This window comes from Marmota monax, unplaced genomic scaffold (assembly GCF_021218885.2).
Source record: "Marmota monax isolate L192 unplaced genomic scaffold, Marmota_monax_Labrador192_F-V1.1 WCK01_AAM20220418_F8-fsc00061, whole genome shotgun sequence".
NCBI classification, from domain to species: Eukaryota; Metazoa; Chordata; class Mammalia; order Rodentia; family Sciuridae; genus Marmota; species Marmota monax.
In genome coordinates, this window is record NW_026695230.1 from 10,182,618 (window position 1) to 10,203,477 (window position 20,860).

Consider the following 20,860-nt stretch of genomic DNA (forward strand, 5'->3'; position numbering starts at 1 on the left):
TATTTGGGATTCCTCATTGAAAAAACCCTATTTATGCATTATTACTTTATACACATCAGTCAATAAGTGAACCCCCCCATTTAGACTTTTCAATCATCTTGTGAGTATGTCACTATTATAGATGAATAAACAATCAATGAACACTAAAAACTTCATTAAAGCCTCTTATAAGGAAGAACCCAAAGAGCTTGAAAAAGACAACAATGCAGAGAACAGAAAGCAAAAACAAATCCCAAACCTATAATTAATATTATTCAACAGAATAGACAACTGGATGCTATAAAAAGAAGCAATTAGAGAACAAAAGAGTACCTTTAAAATAAGAATATAAATTTTAAAAATTCATAGATGCCTTGAAGATCAAGTTAAAAAAATCTATGATAGAGTATAATGAAAGGTCAAAAAGTGAATAATAGAAGGGAAAATAAGGAAATCGAACAGTTATCCAACAGGAGTTTGAGAAAGAGAATAGAGGGAAGAAAGTTGTTAGTTATTTATCAGATTTAGGGAATATGAGTTTACAGAGTAAGAAGGCCAAGTGTATAGAACAATACAAACATAAACGGATGCACCTCATAGTGAAGTTTCAAAACACTTGGCATAAATGGAAGATCCTAATGCTTTCATAGGGGAGAATAAATTGCATATACAGGATCAGGAATCAGAATGACATCAAACTTTCTTAGCAATAAAAATAAGAAAACAACAGATCAATATCTTTAGAATTCTGAGGGACAATTATTTTCAACTTAGAATTCTATACCATTCAAACTACAATCAACTAAGAGGCATAATCATAACATTTCTCAGAATATTAGCTCTTAAAAATTAACTGCACATATACCTTTTTCAGGTACCTCCTGGAAGATGTGCTCTATCCAAAAGAAACAGTTTAGTAAGAGGCAGGAAATCATGATAGCCAGGAAACAGAATTAAGGATAGAGAGGCAAGAGTAATTATACATACTATAGATCTGCAGTAGGCCTAAAGAATCAACTACTTCAGATTAGAGCAAGAGATAGAAAATTCCAAGATGGACATCTGCATGGAGAAGAGGTATAAGATACCTAACACAGATTACCTGATATATTCAACTAGACTGGGTTGCATTTCATTGGTCTCTTGGAGAGTTTGGGAATTGATTTGTGATATTTCCATAATAAATTAATAAAAATTGAGGCAAATATTAAATCTAACAAAATAAAAAGTTGAGAAATAGAAAATTAAGTATAGTTCAACTGTGAATAATATCTAAAGAGAATGCTATAAACAGTAAACATTAATTTTAAAATTTGTGATATTAACATTAAGAAATCAGGGAGGAAAGTCTGAAGCACATGTGGGGTTGGTAATATAAGAGAAGTAAATTTTCGTCTTTTATTATATAAAGTCAGTGGATAAAGATTTAACAGTATATATGCATCTACAAGTGAGACAATAAATACCAATCAAACCATTAAGTTCAAGGGATATACAGAGCTGGGTCTGAGGTAGGGAGGACAGGGGCAGGAAAACCAAGGCTACCACATGCGGCTGTAGAGGCTGTGTACTGTACATGTTGGCCATGCTGTTTTGTTGTTGGTTTCTTTCTGGTTTTAAGCCCTAAAGTAGTAATGAACTTGTTAAACTTGTTGACTATAAGAATACTTTGATAAAAATTAACGTTATATAAAAAGAGGTTGGTCAACCTGTCTTTCAATCTTTGTTCCTAATTTAGCTATATCCACATATTTTGAGGTTGACAATTTTAAGATTTATAATATCAGGTTATCCACTTATCACGGAAAAAGGAATTCTCTTAAAACTGAGCAGATAGAATGAGTAAGAGTATCATTGGTTTGCTCAAGAGGACCATAGGCATTACTTCAGAAAAGACTATGAAACAGCATTGAGAATATAATGAGCATAACCTGGAGTCTCAGGCAAAGGCAGGACCTGAGGAAAGAAATAGAGCGATCTTTTCTGGACCTGATTCAGGTTGAGAATAAAGTGGGTAGCTTCTGTGTCCCACCCAACAAAAAGCTTGATGTTTTGTTTTTATTTTATAATCCATTGAGGACTATGTTATGTGTTTCCTGGAAGTAAGAGGGCCTGCCTTTGGGCCTCCAGGGTCTTGAGGGTGGCACTCATCATCCAGAAGGATCAGAGTTCCCAGAGAAGCTCAGTCAATGCTGAATAAGAACAGTGTAGTTCTTCCAGGAATCCATAGGAATATTCAGATTAGTTCTTAGTTCAGGAATAATAGAATTACATAAATGGGTAAACCAGATATTTAAGGGACTTTTTAATAGAGATTTGAAGCATGAGAAAGAATCTTTGAGACAACTTAGTCAAATTCCTTTTTGTGAAGAAATCCTTCTAGAGGGATCAAGTCCTTTATTCAGGGTTTCAATATTATTGCCAGAAGGAACAGGCACAGAACCACAGCTCCCATGCCAATGCTCTTTCTTTCCATTGTATTACTTGGTTTTTCTTATTTTCCTCTTTGAAAAATAGTAAAAGAGAAATTGTGAGGCTGTCAGAAAAATAGTCACCTAACAATACGGTAAGTTTTATTTATTTTTTTCCTGAAACTCCATTTTAGCTGCATTTAAAGAGATCAATGTTTGTCTTCACTGTTTTGCAGCAGCTCTATGCCGCTCAGCTGGCCAGCATGCAGGTGTCACCTGGAGCAAAGATGCCATCAACTCCACAGCCACCAAACACAGCAGGGGCAGTCTCACCTACTGGGATAAAAAATGAAAAGAGAGGGACCAGCCCTCTAACTCAAGTTAAGGTACTTGCTTTGCAGAATTGTGGAAACTGTTTGGAAAATAGCTTCACAAGAAAGGTAGTGAACCAAGCTATGCTGGGAATAAACAGCAGGCAGCATAGCAACATAAAGGAACCCCAAAATGCTCCTCTTTATGGTAAATTTCATGATTGAGCATTGAGAAACAGGTGTTTCTCTTTTGATAACAATAGTGCCATATTGTGAGATCTTTACCTAAATCTGCAAACTCACTTCTCAAAAATGTTTCCCTTTTGGATTCTGGCTTTTATTTTTTAATGTTCATTGGCATAAATGGCCATGATTTTATTGCTAGTCTTTGTCATGGACTTGTGACACTTCTTTCCATGTTCCTTAAACAGGTGGGGAGCCAACTTACAGTACGAAAGAAGGAAGATTGTGAATTTTTAGCTTTAGAAGGGGGACAAAAAAATAATTTAATGCTGAATACTAAATGGTTTGTTGATGAAGTTCTCTCCAAAATAAGTTGTAAATGGGGACTCTGAGGAATTAATGACATCATTGCCTAGTTGTGCTTTTGATGCCAAATAATTGTGATAGACTTTTTCAAGTAATAATGTCAACATTAATAGATACCTTTCCTAACTGATTTTCAATGCCTTGAAACTGGGCATCCTGGAGATATTTGGTGACAGAGAGAAACTGATGAGCTACTCCAACTTTGTGCTGCAGCTGGTACCTATAGGTGGTACTGGTTGTTTTTTATGATTATATTTGCTTTCCATCTTGAATTACTTAATTCAAATAGTTCAGAGAAACTATTGTCCTATATAGTTTACTTATCTACTTGGGCATGGGTATGTTAAATATAGATGCTGTATTATAATGTGACAAAAATGTGCATTTGGAAAGTTGTTGCAATTATTAAATCTTCACATAGAAAGCAGTTAAGACCAACCAAACTCAGCATTGGATGGTATATAATTACTGAAATTGTTTTATTTTTTTTTTAAATTTACAGTTAGGAATTTTGAGACTGAAGAAAGTCTCGAAAAAAACAAGGGACTCCAAATATCAAAGATCAAAAAAGTGAGCATCATTAATACAGAGAGACTAACACCAATTCCCCAAGTTAATTTAATGCCATTCAGTCTTTTAGATTCTCCAAAGAAATAGATGAACATTTATGTTTTGTTGTTAGAAATATTAAGATATGAAAATAGGTGGTTTACATTTCATAAGACAGTAGTTTTTTTTAGGAAAACAGGCTATTTTGTGTTCCAAAAGTTTATGTTTGTGAATAAGAGAATACTACAACTTTAACCAAGTCATTAGAATATAGGAAATATCTGTGACTTGAGCTATTGAGTATTAAATATTTTAACATGAAAAAGTCATTTTATAAGTATTGGCCAACTGGAACTACACAAAACCAAGCCTTTACTGTAAGAATAAAATGTTCCCTGGTTATGTTCAAGCTTATATCTGCTTTTACCATTCTGTCTTTGTGGGACAACTGAATTTTTATTACTCACTTGACCACACGCAAATTCTTAGGGAGTTCTCTATATAATTTAACTTGCCTATATTTTATGTTAATAACAAAGAAAACATTTCTCATACCAATTAGATTGTTTATTGTATATGTGTGTGAAAACATATAAACCAAAACATAAAGCAAATGTTTCAAAATTTAAAAATAACTATTATTGAAGAACTTCTGAAAATAATCCCATGGCTTTCTAATTGAAAAAAAAAAATTATGATCACCAAAATCTCTCATGTTTCTCTCTGTAGTCATTTGCTTATTTTGGTTTTTTTTTTTTTTTCCTAGCATTTCTTTTTTTTTTTTTTTAAATTTTTTATTGTGGGTTGTTCAAAACATTACAAATTTCTTGACATATCATATTCCACACTTTGATTCAAGTTGGTTATGAACTCCCACCTTCACCCCATACACAGATTGCAGATTCACATCAGTTACACATCCATTGATTTACAAATTGCCATACTAGTGTCTGTTGTGCTCCGCTGCCTTTCCCATCATCCACCCTCCCCCCTCCCCACCTCTCCCCTCCCCTCCCCTCCTCTCTCTCTACCCCCTCCACTGTATAACCCTGAGGGTCTCCTTCCATTACCGTGCAATTTCCCTTCTCTCTCCCTTTCCCTCCCACCTCTCATCCCTGTTAAATGTTAATCTTCTTCTCCTGTTCTTCGTCCCTACTCTGTTCTTAGTTACTTTCCTTATATCAAAGAAGACATTTGGCATTTGTTTTTTAGGGATTGGCTAGCTTCACTTAGCATAATCTGCTCTAATGCCATCCATTTCCCTGTAAATTCTATGATTTTGTCATTTTTTAATGCAGAGTAATACTCCATTGTGTATAAATGCCACATTTTTTTTATCCATTCGTCTATTGAAGGGCATCTAGGTTGGTTCCACAGTCTTGCTATTGTGAACTGTGCTGCTATGAACATCGATGTAGCAGTGTCCCTGTAGCATGCTCTTTTTAGGTCTTTAGGGAATAGACCAAGAAGGGGAATAGCTGGGTCAAATGGTGGCTCCATTCCCAGCTTTCCAAGAAATCTCCATACTGCTTTCCAAATTGGCTGCACCAATCTGCAGTCCCACCAGCAATGTACAAGTGTACCCTTTTCCCCACATCCTCGCCAGCACTTGTTGTTGTTTGACTTCCTAATGGCTGCCAATCTTACTGGAGTGAGATGGTATCTTAGGGTGGTTTTGATTTGCATTTCTCTGACAGCTAGAGATGGTGAGCATTTTTTCATGTACTTGTTGATTGACTGTATGTCCTCCTCTGAGAAGTGTCTGTTCAGGTCCTTGGCCCATTTGTTGATTGGGTTGTTTGTTCTCTTATTGTCTAATTTTTTGAGTTCTTTGTATACTCTGGATATTAGGGCTCTATCTGAAGTGTGAGGAGTAAAGATTTGTTCCCAGGATGTAGGCTCCCTATTTACCTCTCTTATTATTTCTTTTGCTGAGAAAAAACTTTTTAGTTTGAGTAAGTCCCATTTGTTGATTCTAGTTATTAACTTTTGTGCTATGGGTGTCCTATTGAGGAATTTGGAGCCCGACCCCACCGAATGTAGATCGTAGCCAACTTTTTCTTCTATCAGACGGCGTGTCTCTGATTTGATATCAAGCTCCTTGATCCATTTTGAATTCACTTTTGTGCATGGCGAGAGAAAGGGATTCAGTTTCATTTTGTTGCATATGGATTTCCAGTTTTCCCAGCACCATTTGTTGAAGATGCTATCCTTCCTCCATTGCATGCTTTTAGCCCCTTTATCAAATATAAGATAGTTGTAGTTTTGTGGATTGGTTTCTGTGTCCTCTATTCTGTACCATTGGTCCACCCGCCTGTTTTGGTACCAGTACCATGCTGTTTTTGTTACTATTGCTCTGTAGTATAGTTTGAAGTCTGGTATCGCTATACCGCCTGATTCACACTTCTTGCTTAGCATTGTTTTTGCTATTCTGGGTCTTTTATTTTTCCATATGAATTTCATGATTGCTTTCTCTATTTCTACAAGAAATGCCGTTGGGATTTTGATTGGCATTGCATTAAACCTATAGAGAACTTTTGGTAATATCGCCATTTTGATGATGTTAGTTCTGCCTATCCATGAACAGGGTATATTTTTCCATCTTCTAAGATCTTCTTCTATTTCTCTCTTTAGGGTTCTGTAGTTTTCATTGTATAAGTCTTTCACCTCTTTTGTTAGGTTGATTCCCAAGTATTTTATTTTTTTTGAAGATATTTTGAATGGAGTGGTTGTCCTCATTTCCATTTCAGAGGATTTGTCGCTGATATACAGGAATGCCTTTGATTTATGCGTGTTGATTTTAAATCCTGCCACTTTGCTGAATTCATTTATTAGCTCCAATAGTTTCTTTGTAGAGCCTTTTGGGTCTGCTAGATATAGAATCATATCATCTGCAAATAGTGATAATTTAATTTCTTCTTTTCCTATTTTTATGCCTTTAATTTCTTTCGTCTGTCTAATTGCTCTGGCCAGTGTTTCGAGAACTATGTTGAAGAGAAGTGGAGAGAGAGGGCATCCCTGTCTTGTTCCAGATTTTAGAGGGAATGCCTTCAGTTTTTCTCCATTCAGAATGATGCTAGCCTGAGGCTTAGCATAGATTGCTTTTACAATATTGAGGTATGTTCCTGTTATCCCTAGTTTTTCTAGAGTTTTGAACATAAAGGGATGCTGTACTTTGTCGAATGCTTTTTCCGCATCTATCGAGATGATCATATGGTTCTTATTTTTAAGTCTATTGATGTGGTGAATAACATTTATTGATTTCCGTATATTGAACCATCCTTGCATCCCAGGGATGAATCCTACTTGATCATGGTGTACAATTTTTTTGATATGTTTTTGTATCCGATTCGCCAGAATTTTATTGAGGATTTTTACATCTAGGTTCATTAGAGATATTGGTCTGTAGTTTTCTTTCTTTGAAGTGTCTTTGTCTGGTTTAGGTATCAGGGTGATGTTGGCCTCATAGAATGAATTTGGAAGTTCTCCCTCCTTTTCTATTTCCTGAAGTAGCTTGAAAAGTATTGGTATTAGTTCTTCTTTAAAGGTTTTGTAAAATTCTGCTGTATACCCATCCGGACCTGGGCTTTTCTTAGTTGGTAGTCTTTTTATGGTTTCTTCTATTTCCTCAATTGATATTGGTCTGTTTAGGTTTTCTATATCCTCCTGACTCAATCTGGGCAGATCATATGACTTAAGAAATTAATCTATGCCTTCACTATCTTCTAATTTATTGGAGTATAAGGATTCAAAATAGTTTTTGATTATCTTCTGTATTTCTGAAGTGTCTGTTGTGATATTGCCTTTTTCATCCCGTATGCTAGTAATTTGAGTTCTCTCTCTTCTTCTCTTCGCTAGCATGGCTAAGGGTCTGTCGATTTTGTTTATTTTTTCAAAGAACCAACTTTTAGTTTTGTCAATTTTTTCAATTGTTTCTTTTGTTTCGATTTCATTAATTTCAGCTCTGATTTTCATTATTTCTTGCCTTCTACTTCTTTTGCTGTTGTTTTGCTCTTCTTTTTCAAGGATTTTGAGATGAAGTATGAGATCATTTATCTCTTGGTTTTTTCTTTTTTTAAGGAATGAACTCCAAGCAATGAATTTTCCTCTTAGAACTGCTTTCAATGTGTCCCATAGATTCCGATATGTTGTGTCTGTGTTTTCATTTATCTCTAAGAATTTTTTAATTTCCTCCTTGATGTCTTCTATAACCCATTGATCATTCAGTAACCTATTGTTCATTCTCCAATTGATGTATGCTTTTTCCTTCCTTCTTTTATCGTTGATTTTCAGTTTCATTCCATTATGATCAGATAAGATGCATGGTATTATCTCTACTCCTTTATATTGTCTAAGAGTTGCCCTGTGACATAATATATGATCTATTTTTGAGAAGGATCCATGTGCTGCTGAGAAAAAAGTGTAACTGCTTGATGTTGGGTGGTATACTCTATATATGTCAATTAGGTCTAGGTTATTAATAGTGTTATTGAGTTCTATAGTTTCCTTATTCAACTTTTGTTTGGAAGATCTGTCCAGTGGCGAGAGAGGTGTGTTGAAGTCTCCCATGATTATGGTGTGGTGGTCTATTAGACTCTTGAACTTGAGAAGAGTTTGTTTGACGAACATAGCTGCACCATTGTTTGGGGCATAAATATTTATGATTGTTATGTCTTGTTGGTGTATGGTTCCCTTAAGCAGTATGTAGTGTCCCTCTTTATCTCTTTTGATTAACTTTGGCTTGAAATCTATTTTATTTGATATGAGTATGGACACGCCTGCTTGTTTCCGAAGTCCATATGAGTGATATGATTTTTCCCAACCTTTCACCTTCAGCCTATGTATGTCTTTTCCTATCAAATGCGTCTCCTGTAGGCAGCATATTGTTGGGTCTTGTTTTGTGATCCATTCTACTAGCCTGTGTCTCTTAATTGGTGAGTTTAAGCCATTAACATTTAGGGTTATTATTGAGATATGGGTTGTTCTTCCAGCCATATTTGTTTATTTCTGTTACTAAACATTGTTTGTTTTCCTCTTTGATTATTTCCCCCCCCCTTTACTGTCCTACCTCCCACTGTTGGTTTTCATTGTTATTTTCCATTTCCTCTTCCTGTAATGCTTTGGCGAGGATGTTTTGAAGAGATGGTTTTCTAGCTGCGAATTCTTTAAACTTTTGTTTATCGTGGAAGGTTTTAATTTCATCCTCCATCCTGAAGCTTAATTTCGCTGGATACACAATTCTTGGTTGGAACCCATTTTCTTTCAGTGTTTGAAATATGTTATTCCAGGATCTTCTAGCTTTCAGAGTCTGTGTTGAAAGATCAGCTGTTATCCTGATTGGCTTACCCCTAAATGTAATCTGCTTCCTTTCTCTTGTAGCTTTTAAAATTCTCTCCTTATTCTGTATGTTGGGCATCTTCATTATAATGTGTCTAGGTGTGGATCGCTTATGATTTTGCACATTCGGCGTCCTGTAGGCTTCTAGGATTTGGGATTCTGTCTCATTCTTCAAGTCTGGGAAGTTTTCTTGTATTATTTCATTGAATAGACTGCTCATTCCTTTGGTTTGGAGCTCTGTACCTTCCTGTATCCCAATGACTCTTAAGTTTGGTCTCTTAATGTTATCCCATATTTCTTGGATGTTCTGCTCATTGTTTCTTAACAGTCTTGCTGAGCTGTCTATGTTCTTTTCCAGTTGAAATACTTTGTCTTCATTGTCTGATGTTCTATCTTCTAAGTGTTCTACTCTGCTGGTAGTATTCTCCATTGAGTTTTTAAGTTGGTTTATTGCTTCCTGCATTTCTAGGATTTCTGATTGCTTGTTTTTTATAACCTCTATCTCCCTGTATAGTTGATCCTTTGCTTCCTGGATTTGTTTGCGTAATTCGTTGTCGAAGTGATCTTTCATTGTCTGCTTTTGCTGTTTAATGTCTTCCTTGATACTCCAGATCATCTGAAGCATGTATATCCTGAATTCTTTATCTGACATTCCATCTGCTGCAGCTGTTACCTCTTCTAAAGTTGCGTTGACCTGCATTGCTTGTGGTCCTTTCTTTCCTTGTCTTTTCATACTGCTTGCGTATCTTTCCTGCAGGTGCGGGCGGCGGCTCTGCTCTCTCCTTATTCCAATTGGGGTGTCGTGGCTACCACGCCAGCAGGTCACTGGGCCTGTTCTGGGAGCTGGTGGCGGCTCTGTTCTGCCCCTACTCCAATTGGGGTGACGAGTGTACCACGCCGGCAGGCCACCGGGCCTGATCCGCCGGTCGGTTGCAGGTTTGCCTACCCTGCAGGCGCGGGCGGCAGCTCTACTCTGCCCCTACTCCAAATGGGGTGACGTGTCTGTCGTACCAGCAGGCCACTGGGCCTGTCCCGCTGGTCGGTCGCAGATCTGCCCACCTTTCGGGCACGGGTGGAGGCTCTGCTCTGCCCCTACTCCAATTCGGGTGTCGTGACTACCCCGCCTGCAGGACGCTGGGCCTGTTCCTGGCAAGGGAGGCGACTCTGCTCTGTCACTACTCCAATTATGGTGGTGTTTGTACCACGCCGGCAGGCTCCTGGGCCTGATCCGCCGGTCTGTTGTAGGTCTGCCTACCTTGAAGGCGCGGGCGGCGGATCTGCCCTGCCCCTCCTACCACGCCTGCGGACCCCTGGGCCTGATCTGCAGGTTGATCACTGGTCTGCTCACCCTGCGGGCACGGGTGGCGGTTCCGCTCCGCCCCCACTCCAATTGGGGTCACGTGACCACCACACCGGCAGGGCCTGATCCGGGCGTGGGAGAAGGATGTGCTCTGCCCCTACTCGAGTTGGGGTGACGTGTGTACCACACTGGCAGGCCACTGGGCCTGACCCGCCAGGCTGTCACAGGTCTGTTTACCTTGCAAGCGCGAAGGGCGGCTCTGCCCTGCCCCTCCTACCACGCCCATGTACTACTGGGTCGTGGGTCTACCCACCTGGCGGGTGTGGGTGGCGGCTCCGCTCCGCCCCCTCTCCAATTGGGGTCACGCGGTCACCACGCTGGCGAGCCGCTGGGCCTGCTCCGGGGGTTGGCGGCGGCCCGGCTCCTTCCCTCTGGCTCGAGGACAAATTGAGGAGACTCGGGTGACTGAGCCTCACCCCCCTTACCAGGAGACCAACTGCTTATGTCACCGCTGGTATTGATGAAGATCTCTCCTCCACTGCTTTCTGCTGACATCAGATCTCTGCCATGTTGGTATCCTATGCGAATGGCAGCATTTCGTTCCCCTTTCCGGGCAACCCAAGCAACGGGTGAGTCCTGACCGGCCCTCAGCAGGACCCGGACCGAGACGCAGTTCCGCGGGCTCCTAGCCCCGGTCCAGGGAAGTTCCGGGAGCCGGAACTCGGCCGCTCCGTGCTCGGTGTAAGCTCCTATAAGTGTAAGCTCCAAGAAGCAGTCCCCGCGGGCTCAGTTCCGGGAGCCGGAATTCGGCTTCTTAGTGCTTGGTGTTTGCTCTGATAGTAGCAGGGTCCAAGAAGCAGCCTCTGCAGACTCCGCAGCCCTGAGCCAGGGCGGTTCCGGGAGGGTTCCGGGAGCCGGAACTCGGCCGCTCTGTGCTCGGTGTAAGCTCCTATAAGTGTAAGCTCCAAGAAGCAGTCCCCATGGGCTCAGTTCTGGGAGCCGGAATTCGGCTTCTTAGTGCTTGGTGTTTGCTCTGATAGTAGCAGGGTCCAAGAAGCAGCCTCCGCAGGCTCCGCAGCCCTGAGCCAGGGCGGTTCCGGGACGGTTCCGGGAGCCGGAACTCAGCCGCTCCGTGCTTGGTGTAAGCTCCTATAAGTGTAAGCTCCAAGAAGCAGTCCCCGCGGGCTCAGTTCCGGGAGCTGGAATTCGGCTTCTTAGTGCTTGGTGTTTGCTCTGATAGTAGCAGGGTCCAAGAAGCAGCCTCTGCAGACTCCGCAGCCCTGAGCCAGGGCGGTTCCGGGACCGCTTATTTTGAATTCAGACATGACATAGGGCAAAATTTGCTAGAGGTAACATATTTTAAAAATAATCTTATGTATCTTCTTTTTCCCAGAATTTTTATCTAATATAATAGTCAACATCAGTAGTCAGAATATTTATGTTCAAATACCTGCTCTACCGCTTTTACTACCTGTGTTACTTTGGGTAAATTGCTTAATTTCTTTCAACCTTTGCGAACCATGCAATTGCTTACCTTCTGGCATTTACTCCTGGCCTCAGGTAGTTTCCTCACATGCGTGCACTGATTAGCACTCCGTTAAATACAGAGAGGGATCTCTGGTAAATCCTCAGCATTCTTTCTCTGTGTAGCTTTCTCTTTGTTACCCTATCTTGCGTATTCTACCTATGTCAGCATCGCCAAACTCTGAACTCTCAGGGATCCTGTTTTCTTCTCTGTATAATGGAAGTTAGTATTATGGGTCTTAAATGAGACAGTATATCCTCTGTTGTAAAATGAGCATTCCATAAATGTTGGTGGTAGTGATGATGCTCATAACAGTAATAAAGGAAATGGTGTGGTAGTTTTAGCAGTTGGAATTAAAATGTTGAGTTGTGGACTTCCGTACTGAGAGGAAACCCTAATTGAACATACCTAGAGGATTTCTATTGTCAACCCTGATGGAAGATCCAGGATCAAGCTTCACTTTCCCAGGTTAAACGTGTAAAACTCAGGACAAGACTATATAAAACAGTGGTTTGGAGGCATTTAAAATAGGAAGACAGTGGTCCCTGCAAAAAGAGAAACAAGTGAAGGGAGCACTAGACTTGTTCTAGCTTACAGTCTAGTGGGAGTTTCCAGGCAACTGTGGAGGGAACTTGCCAGGATCCCCAAATAGAGAGACAGAGGTCAGAGTTTAGGTATGCTGACATAGATAGAGTTTGTAAGGTAGGTGCCAAAGGGGAGAGAACTACACAGAAAGAGAATGCTGAGGCTCTACAGAAAATTCCTCTGTATATAATACTGATATGCAAGTACACTCATGTGAGGAAACTACTTGAGGCCAGGGAAAATACCAGAAGGTATCAGGCAAAGCAATTGCATGGTTCACAAAGGTCCACTCATAGTTTGCATTCCCAGAGTGCAAACATCTCCTGACATGTAAGTCATCAAGTACAGTTCCCAGAAGGGTATTTGTCTCATAGGGAGGCCAAATTCTCTCTAGATTAATGGCTGTTCTGAACCTGCCTAATAAATCTGAAAAGTATACTCAGAAAGGACCAAATTGTTCTGAATCTCAGAACAAAGTCCACAAATATTTAAAGAAATGCATAAATTCTAGCATCTGACAATGGAAAATTCACAATGCATAGCATCTATTCAATAATTATCAGGCTTGTAAAGAAGCAAGAAAATATGAATGATGAAGAGAAAATTCAGGCTATTTCAAGCAGATTTCAAAATGATGACAGATAATAAAATTAGCAGGTAAAATAGTAAAAGCAGCTATTATATGACACTTCTAGCTGGACCCAAGTGAGGAGATAGGCAAATCTGTTCTCTAAAGAGTACCTATAAAGCTGGGTAAAGTTGACAAAAACTTCCATCTCAGCAATCTGGAAATTGACTAAAGGCACATATAATCTGAAGAAACATTTATGCTTCTTACATGTAAGAATAGTAGGAGTGTGTGGAATTTATTTCCCCTATCCAGGCTCAGCACAGAGTTTCTGTCAGGCTAGGATAGGGTGTAAGAACCAACAGTAGCTAAGCCACGTTAGAAAAGGACTCACTGTATTCGGAGTTGGTAGGTGATACTCATGTCCAGTGACATTGTTGATGGAAATGATAATCATTATATTATAAGTAATAAATTAGAGCATATTTAAAACCAAAAAGGATGTTATAAACTCCATATATTCAAGAAGATTAAGGAAATCATATGAATGATAAGGCAGGATATAGAAAAACCTAAACTGATTGTCTAAAAATGATATTACAGTGTTCAAGATGAAAATACACTGGATGGGATTGGTAACGTCTTAGACATGGCAGAAGAAAAGATTAGTGAACTTGAAGACATAACAATAAAACCATCCAAAATGAAACTGAAGAAAGATTGGTCAGTACTTTGAGTCAACTTAAATGCTCTCATATTTGCAATTGGAGCCCCAGAAGGAGGGAGAAAGAACAGACAATTATATTTGAGGAAATAATGGCTGAGTATTTTCCGAAGTTGAGAAAAATTCTGAACTCAAATATTTTAGAAGTGCAGTGAACCTTAACTAAAAGATAAAATGGGGGCTTGGATTGTGGCTCAGAGGTAGAGTGCTCGCCTAGCATGTGCAAGGCCCCGGGTTCGATCCTCAGCACTGCATAAAAATAAATAAATAAAATAAAGATATTGTGTCCAACTACGGCTAAAAAATAAATATTTAAAAACAAAAGAAAAAATGGAAGAAACTAATCAAATGCTTAGCATATAAATCACCATTATTTAAATAGGAGTAAAGGAACTAACTGGTCTAAATATCCTTTGAATTGAGGACAAAAAGAAGTAAATTGTAATTAAGTACATCAGATAATTTTGGCATCCATAATACATATAACTATTTCTTAAGAACATGTCCCATATCTAAATATAGATTAAAAAAACATTACAACATAGATGTGACAGAAGGCCTCTTTCTTACCAGGACCAAAAGAAAACAAAGCAAAAACCTAGGACATCATTACGTTATCAAATAAATGAATTATTTTCTCTGGTAGTTTGGTAGAAAGGGGGCCTGAGTTTGGAATTCAGTAAATTAGAATTCAGATTCTTTCATCCACGCATGACCTTGGAGAAGTGATTTTGATCATTCCCATCTCCATTTCCTCATTTGTAAATGTAGAATACCACTGCCTCATGGAGCTATTGGTGGCTAAATGAGGCAATATATGTGAAATGCTTCAGAGACTACTTGGTATGTTATCATTCTTTTTCTCTTTCCAGTTCTCCTTCTCAAGTGGTATTTTCTGGCATCTCTTTTTGTTCCCCTTAATCAGTGGTATTTGTACTGGAAGAGACCTTAGAGATCATTTAGTACGAGACCCTCTTTTTAATGGATGAAGAAAAAGAGCCCTAGCGAGATGCCGTGTTTACCAAGGGAGAGAATGTTCTGTTACCAAACTCTATTTTGTATTTCAAATAAGGTGACATTAAAATCCAGCTCTCTGTGCCTCTCAGAAGCAAAATAGGAGTTAACATTTGCTGATGATTTTATTTTAGAACATAATAATGCAGATCTTAAAACTGAACATTTAAATGAATATGCTCATATTATAACCAAATTTCTAGGATGATAGAAGTTTTGCTACAGGTATTTTATGGCAGGATAAATGAGACAAAATGAAAGCAAGGAGCTTAGCTTTAAAGTTCCTAGCTAAACTAGAGTTACAAGCCAGATAGCGGAATAGTGTGCTCAGTGTAGAGGGAAATGCATCTTAAAATAGACATTCCGTAAATATATGTAGCAAAGGGTATAACAAGACATCACTTTAAACATGAAAAATAAATTGCGTATAGCATAGTATGTAAAACATAATTATAATGTGTGCTTGCTCTTTGCAAAAATTAATTTTAAACATGAATAGAGACCAGAATATAGACCACAAAGAGAGCCCACACCCAGAAAGCCACATAGAAGCCATGGTGTGGCATGTGGCTCTGTGGGCTGGGGCCCAGATCAGAAGAAGACTTTCCATGTTTCCATTTTTAAAGTACTTTCGATTGTTTGATTTAAAATATATATTAAAAAATTAGCTGCAGAGTCTATTTATAGTTACAGGAACTTTTCAGAGAGAATAACACAAAAGCACTACAGAGCTACTGAAATTTTAAATAATTCTTTGTAAATGCCCTAGGTTAATTTAGATCCCTGAAAACACATTAGGAAATTAAGCTGTAATGTGAGCTAATTCAGATTTTAATTTGGCAAAAAGAATGATCCAACTACACAGTTAATGTAAATAGAAGCATAACACAGGGAAATTAATGAGGTTTCCTTTCGATGAATCTTCAAGGAGGTAGATAATTAGCTTCTTTTGTTATTATTGTAGGAGAATGTAGCATTGTCTCTGAGGTGTAAAATAACTGTGGCTTACTAAGTGATAATGTGCTTCATTTGTCTTTTTTTTTTTAATAATTATTTATGTTAAACTCTTGCAGGATGAAACAGCAGCACAGCCGCTGAATCTCTCTTCCCGACCCAAGACAGCAGAGCCTGTGAAGTCCCCAACATCTCCCACACAGAGCCTCTTCTCAGCCAGCAAAACCAGCCCCATCAATCTGCCAAACAAAAGTGGCATCCCCAGCCCCCTTGGAGGAAACTTGGGAAGAGGATCCTCTTTAGGTAAATGGAAAAGTCAACACCAGGAAGAGACTTATGAATTAGGTAAAAGAAAGCAAACCTGTTTAGTGATAACTGATCCTCATTTCCAACCCGTTCCTTAAAGATAATCCTCTTTTCTTTTCTACTGAATCATAGCCCAAGTTAGTATTCTGGGTGATTAAAACTTTTGGAAAAAATTCTAATGTAAATCCCGCTGGAATGGGTTTTTCAATTGGTGATGACTTAGATCCAGCAAGTCACAGACTTAAGAAATTCTGTTTTTGTCAGTGCTTTCTACCTAAAGTAACTCTCCAAGGCCTTAGGACCTGGCCTCAATGCTGCCTGTCAAAAGTTTAAACCTTCTTTTGAAATTTTATATTTTCTCTTCAAAATGTATGTGAAATTTACATGTTATTATTTATTAATTTTGCATTAAAATAAATATAAATTACATACTTCAATAACATGTGAAATAACATTGATATCTAGGAAGCTATATCTTGTACTCCTGCATAAATTGTCAAATATCTCTAGGAATATTCACACCTCTGTGTGAAAACTCTGGAGGAAAAAACATGGGTTTTAAAAATGAGACAGGCTTGCACTGAGAGCCTTTACTGACTAGTGGCCCTGGGAAATTTATTTAATATTTTAAAATTCAGTTTCCTAATCTCTGAAAGGGGAATAGTATGCCTCAGTTCATAGGCGACTATGAGGATTAAAAGAGAAAAATGTATATAAAGTGCCCAGAACAGTGTCTAGTACCTAAGAAGATGTTCAATTTTAAAAGGCTAGAATAAATAATACCTACACATTTACAAATACTATAATGAAACAATAAATATGAAAACACCTGTCAATAGGAGAGTGCCAAAAAGCATTAAAATTATTACTGTATTCTTTATAACTCTTAATATTCTAATAAAGACATTGAGACTTGAAAAGGTTAGGGACTAGACCTAGCATTTCTTCACCATGTTACCTTGCTTGTATTATTGAATCCTATAGCCTAAAATTCTCCTTATGCTAGATAGAATAACATGCAACTATAGCCATTTATAGTTACAAACATTGTTGCTTATTTGATTTTAATAAGGTTGTGAGTTAGGTGATGCATGATTATGATACTTGTCACACAGCTAAGGTAAATTGTGGTTCTTACCGGTAAAATGATTTGCCCACAACACTGTAGCTATTAATTAGCAAAGCCAGAACCAGAATCCAGGTCCCCTTACACATAACTCAGTGTTGTTTTTGTAAACTCATAGTTGAAATATTTACTGAATGGGCTGAGACTAAGTAAATCTTTTGATAATGAGACATAAATCTTCCTCATTGAAATTTGGGATATGAGGATCTCTACAGCAGCCTATTCTTATTTTGTGTCAGGATGACTTCTTCAGGGATTCAGAGATTTTCACCTCAAGTCAGAGAGAAGTAAATCATTTCCAGCATATGAATGTGAAGAACATCCTTTGACTGGATCTTTATTGTTGTGAGATGAGAGAAAAAGTTCAACACAAAGATAAATAATAGACCTGACCTTGAAATGGCCCTCCTATAATTCACTTCTTCATTTTTTTTCGGAACACATTTGTTTACTGTACAGATAATTGTGAAGGACAGAGATGACTATTCTTATAGTTCTATACTTAGACTTCAGCAGATGGGCTGAAGCAATAGCACCTGTAGTCTTTGTTGTCCAGATGACATTGGATAGAAATGGTCTTTTTATCAGAAAAGCCCCAAGACTAAATGTGTGTGTGTATGTGTGTGTGCGTGTGTGTGTGTGTATTTTAATGTCCTAAAAAGTAACTGATTTGTTAAATTTTCCCATTGATAGCCTTGGGATTTTTTCCAGACTCACACATATATGTACATTCACTGCACATCTAAGACACGTGATGTGAGCGTGATTGTAGTCTGGTTTCCTTTGTCCCTTCCGACTATGTGAGGTGTACACATATGCACACACAAACACACATGCCCATATACATGTGCCATGAAAATGCTTAATGCCACTGGGCCTCAAGCAAGTGGACATTAAAATTTGCCACAGAAGCTGAAATTAGCACTCATCAAATAATTGTCCTTTAAAAAATTTTTTTGTTGTTGTTGTTTCTTTAGTTGTGGTCAGACATAATACCTTTATTTTATTTTTATGTGGTGCTGAGGATTGAACCCAGGGCCCCACACATGCTAGGCAAGCGCTCCACTGCTGAGCCACAACCCCAGCCCAAATAATTGCCATTTTTTGTGTAGAATTGGAAAACTTATTCAAAGTATTTCATTTTGCTCACAGTAAAATGCAAGATATCAAAGAACATTAGTCAATTTCATTTTGAATCTTTTCCCTCTGTGTTGCATGAAATATAATAAAAGCAAATATTTACTCTCACTTTATTGGAGCCTTTGTATTTACGTGAAAACTGTTCCCACACCCGTGGCTTAGCTATCTTGAGGATAGGGAGCGAAGAGCAGTGGGTACTGGGGGTGGGGTAGGGAGGGGGCCATTCTTCTCTTCGTAAATAACTGAGGTTGCATGATGAGAAGAATGCTTCATTAGCCAGCCAGCAATTGGGGAATGGAGAACACTGAGAACATTCCTCCTGCCCCCTCGCTCCTGCAGTGGACACACAAACATATACACACAGAGGTCACTAAAGCACACATGGAGCTTCATAGATTTTTTTTGTTTCCTTCTAAAAAAGAAAGTGTTTTCCTAAAGGGGCACACCAAATATAATAGGGTGCCGGGGTACACATTCCTGCCTTCCCACTACATTCTCTTATCTCTATCCTCCACACCATACCACTCCTCCAGAGAAAGCAAGGCCATATACAGACTGGGGAAACAACTAGAAGAGGTATCTCCCCCAGTAGATACACAATTGGAATCTAGGAACCTTCATCTGTGAGAAAACGGGTAGCAAGAACCCATGTAGACTTGAGTGGTGGGCTGTCCTCCAAGGACTAAAAGGGACAAGCACAGTTTGGTTGCCCTGGCTTTCTGTGTTCTATGCATAGTATTGTATAGCTTTCCCAACAAATATGCCCCTTCCTTATTCAGAAAATGCAGAATTCCACAGGAGAGTGGAGAGTAATTCTTTTTATGAATTTATCCTCACTAGCCTTTAATAATGCATCCTGTATACGCAGATATCCTGTCCAGTCTCAACTCCCCTGCCCTGTTTGGAGATCAGGATACAGTGATGAAAGCCATTCAGGAGGCTCGGAAGATGCGAGAACAGATCCAGCGGGAGCAACAGCAGCAACAGCCTCATGGTGTTGATGGGAAACTGTCCTCCATGAATAATATGGGACTTAACAACTGCAGGAATGAAAAGGTAAAACTGGTTTCTCTCCTTCACTGATTCTGCTAGACCCATTGGCTTACTGTCATCTGTTGTTTCAAGATTCCCAAATATCAACTTTCAGCCCAAATTTGGGCTTCTAGCTTGAGGGCTATCTTGTATTTTACTCAAATTTGTCATGTGTCCCATTTACTGCTGATTAACAAACACACAAGACATGCTTTCCCACACAGTGTGGGACCTGCCTATTGATGTCTTTCTGTCACATTATGAAATGTATCTTAAAATAAAGTGTATATATTATGTTATTAGAATAAAAACAGAGATTGGCATATTAAAAAAAGCATATGTGCTCATGATTAAGGCTAATAAGATACCATAACCATTGAAATTAATACTGATTTTCCAGTCACACAGGGCAAAAAAACAAAACAAAGCGATTTGTAAATTCATTCACTTATCTTTTTGTTTCATCAAATAATTTATCCAGTGCCTATTCTGTGATAGACTCTATGAGTAAATCTGAAAAGTTTTTGCTCTAGGAGAGCTTACATTCGAGCATGGGAACAAGACAATGATGAAATAAGAAATTAAATATGCAGTGTAATGTTAGGAGGTGAATAAATGCCATGAGAGAAACTAGAAGCAAGAGAAGGGTGTTTATTTTAGATGGAGTGGTAATGACTCTCAGAGGAAGTGACATTGATTAGAGACCTGAGTGAAGCAATGGTGACCTATGAGGAACAAGAGGAAGGTTTTTCAGGCAACAAGAACAATAAGCATAGAAGCCAGTGGGATGACAGGGAAGAGTCAGCAGGGGGATGCAAATAAAAAGTGATAGCCCAGACAGAGCATATTAGACCTGGTGGGCCCTGGAAAGGCTTTTCATATTATCCTAAGTGTAATGGGGATCCCTAGACTGGTTATGTTCAGGATGTTGACATGATCTGGTTTATATATAAGAGGATCCATCATTGTGCTTTCTGTGGGAAAACAGACTGTAGGAGGTGAAGCATGGAAACAAGCAGAGTAGCTGAGGCTATTCTAGTAGATGGGGTAAAAAATTCTGATTATCTGATAGGATGAAACATGACTATTTTTTTTAAGACACAAAAATACTTTCCCAGTGCTATATTATGAGAGTTTTTTAAAAAAAAAAAACAAAACAACATGGAACTATATGGGTACAAATGAGTAGCATGATGGGCAATGTCTTAGGTAACCGTTTTAGAGTAAGATCTTTAAAAAATATTTCTATTCAAACAAGACTGGGAATATAGCTTATGAATTCAGGGCCAAGAGCCTCTTCCTCATTTCAGTGCTTGCTAATTCTAGTATGTGGCAGAGTCTCCATTCATCTGAATAAAACTTGTAGTTCCTCCAATTCCTAAAAGGATTTTTAAATTTGCACATGAAAAAAAGTCAGAAGTATGTGATTCTATGTGCTGCAGGCATTTGA

General features: G+C 38.6%; 1 protein-coding gene across 46 annotated transcripts in view; it reads left to right on the plus strand.

The window, feature by feature from the left end:
• Positions 1–20,860, plus strand: part of Sox6 (SRY-box transcription factor 6) — a 612,624-nt gene that overhangs the window by 516,012 nt on the left and 75,752 nt on the right. For 39 of the 46 annotated variants that reach the window (XM_058576980.1, XM_058576987.1, XM_058576994.1 and 36 more), the window contains 3 exons: positions 2,627–2,776; positions 15,926–16,151; positions 19,247–19,434. In XM_058576980.1, the coding sequence (XP_058432963.1) occupies positions 2,627–2,776; positions 15,926–16,151; positions 19,247–19,434 (564 nt within the window). The remainder of the gene's footprint in view (positions 1–2,626; positions 2,777–15,925; positions 16,152–19,246; positions 19,435–20,860) is intronic. The other 7 variants (XM_058576970.1, XM_058577002.1, XM_058577008.1 and 4 more) reach the window with 2 other exon arrangements.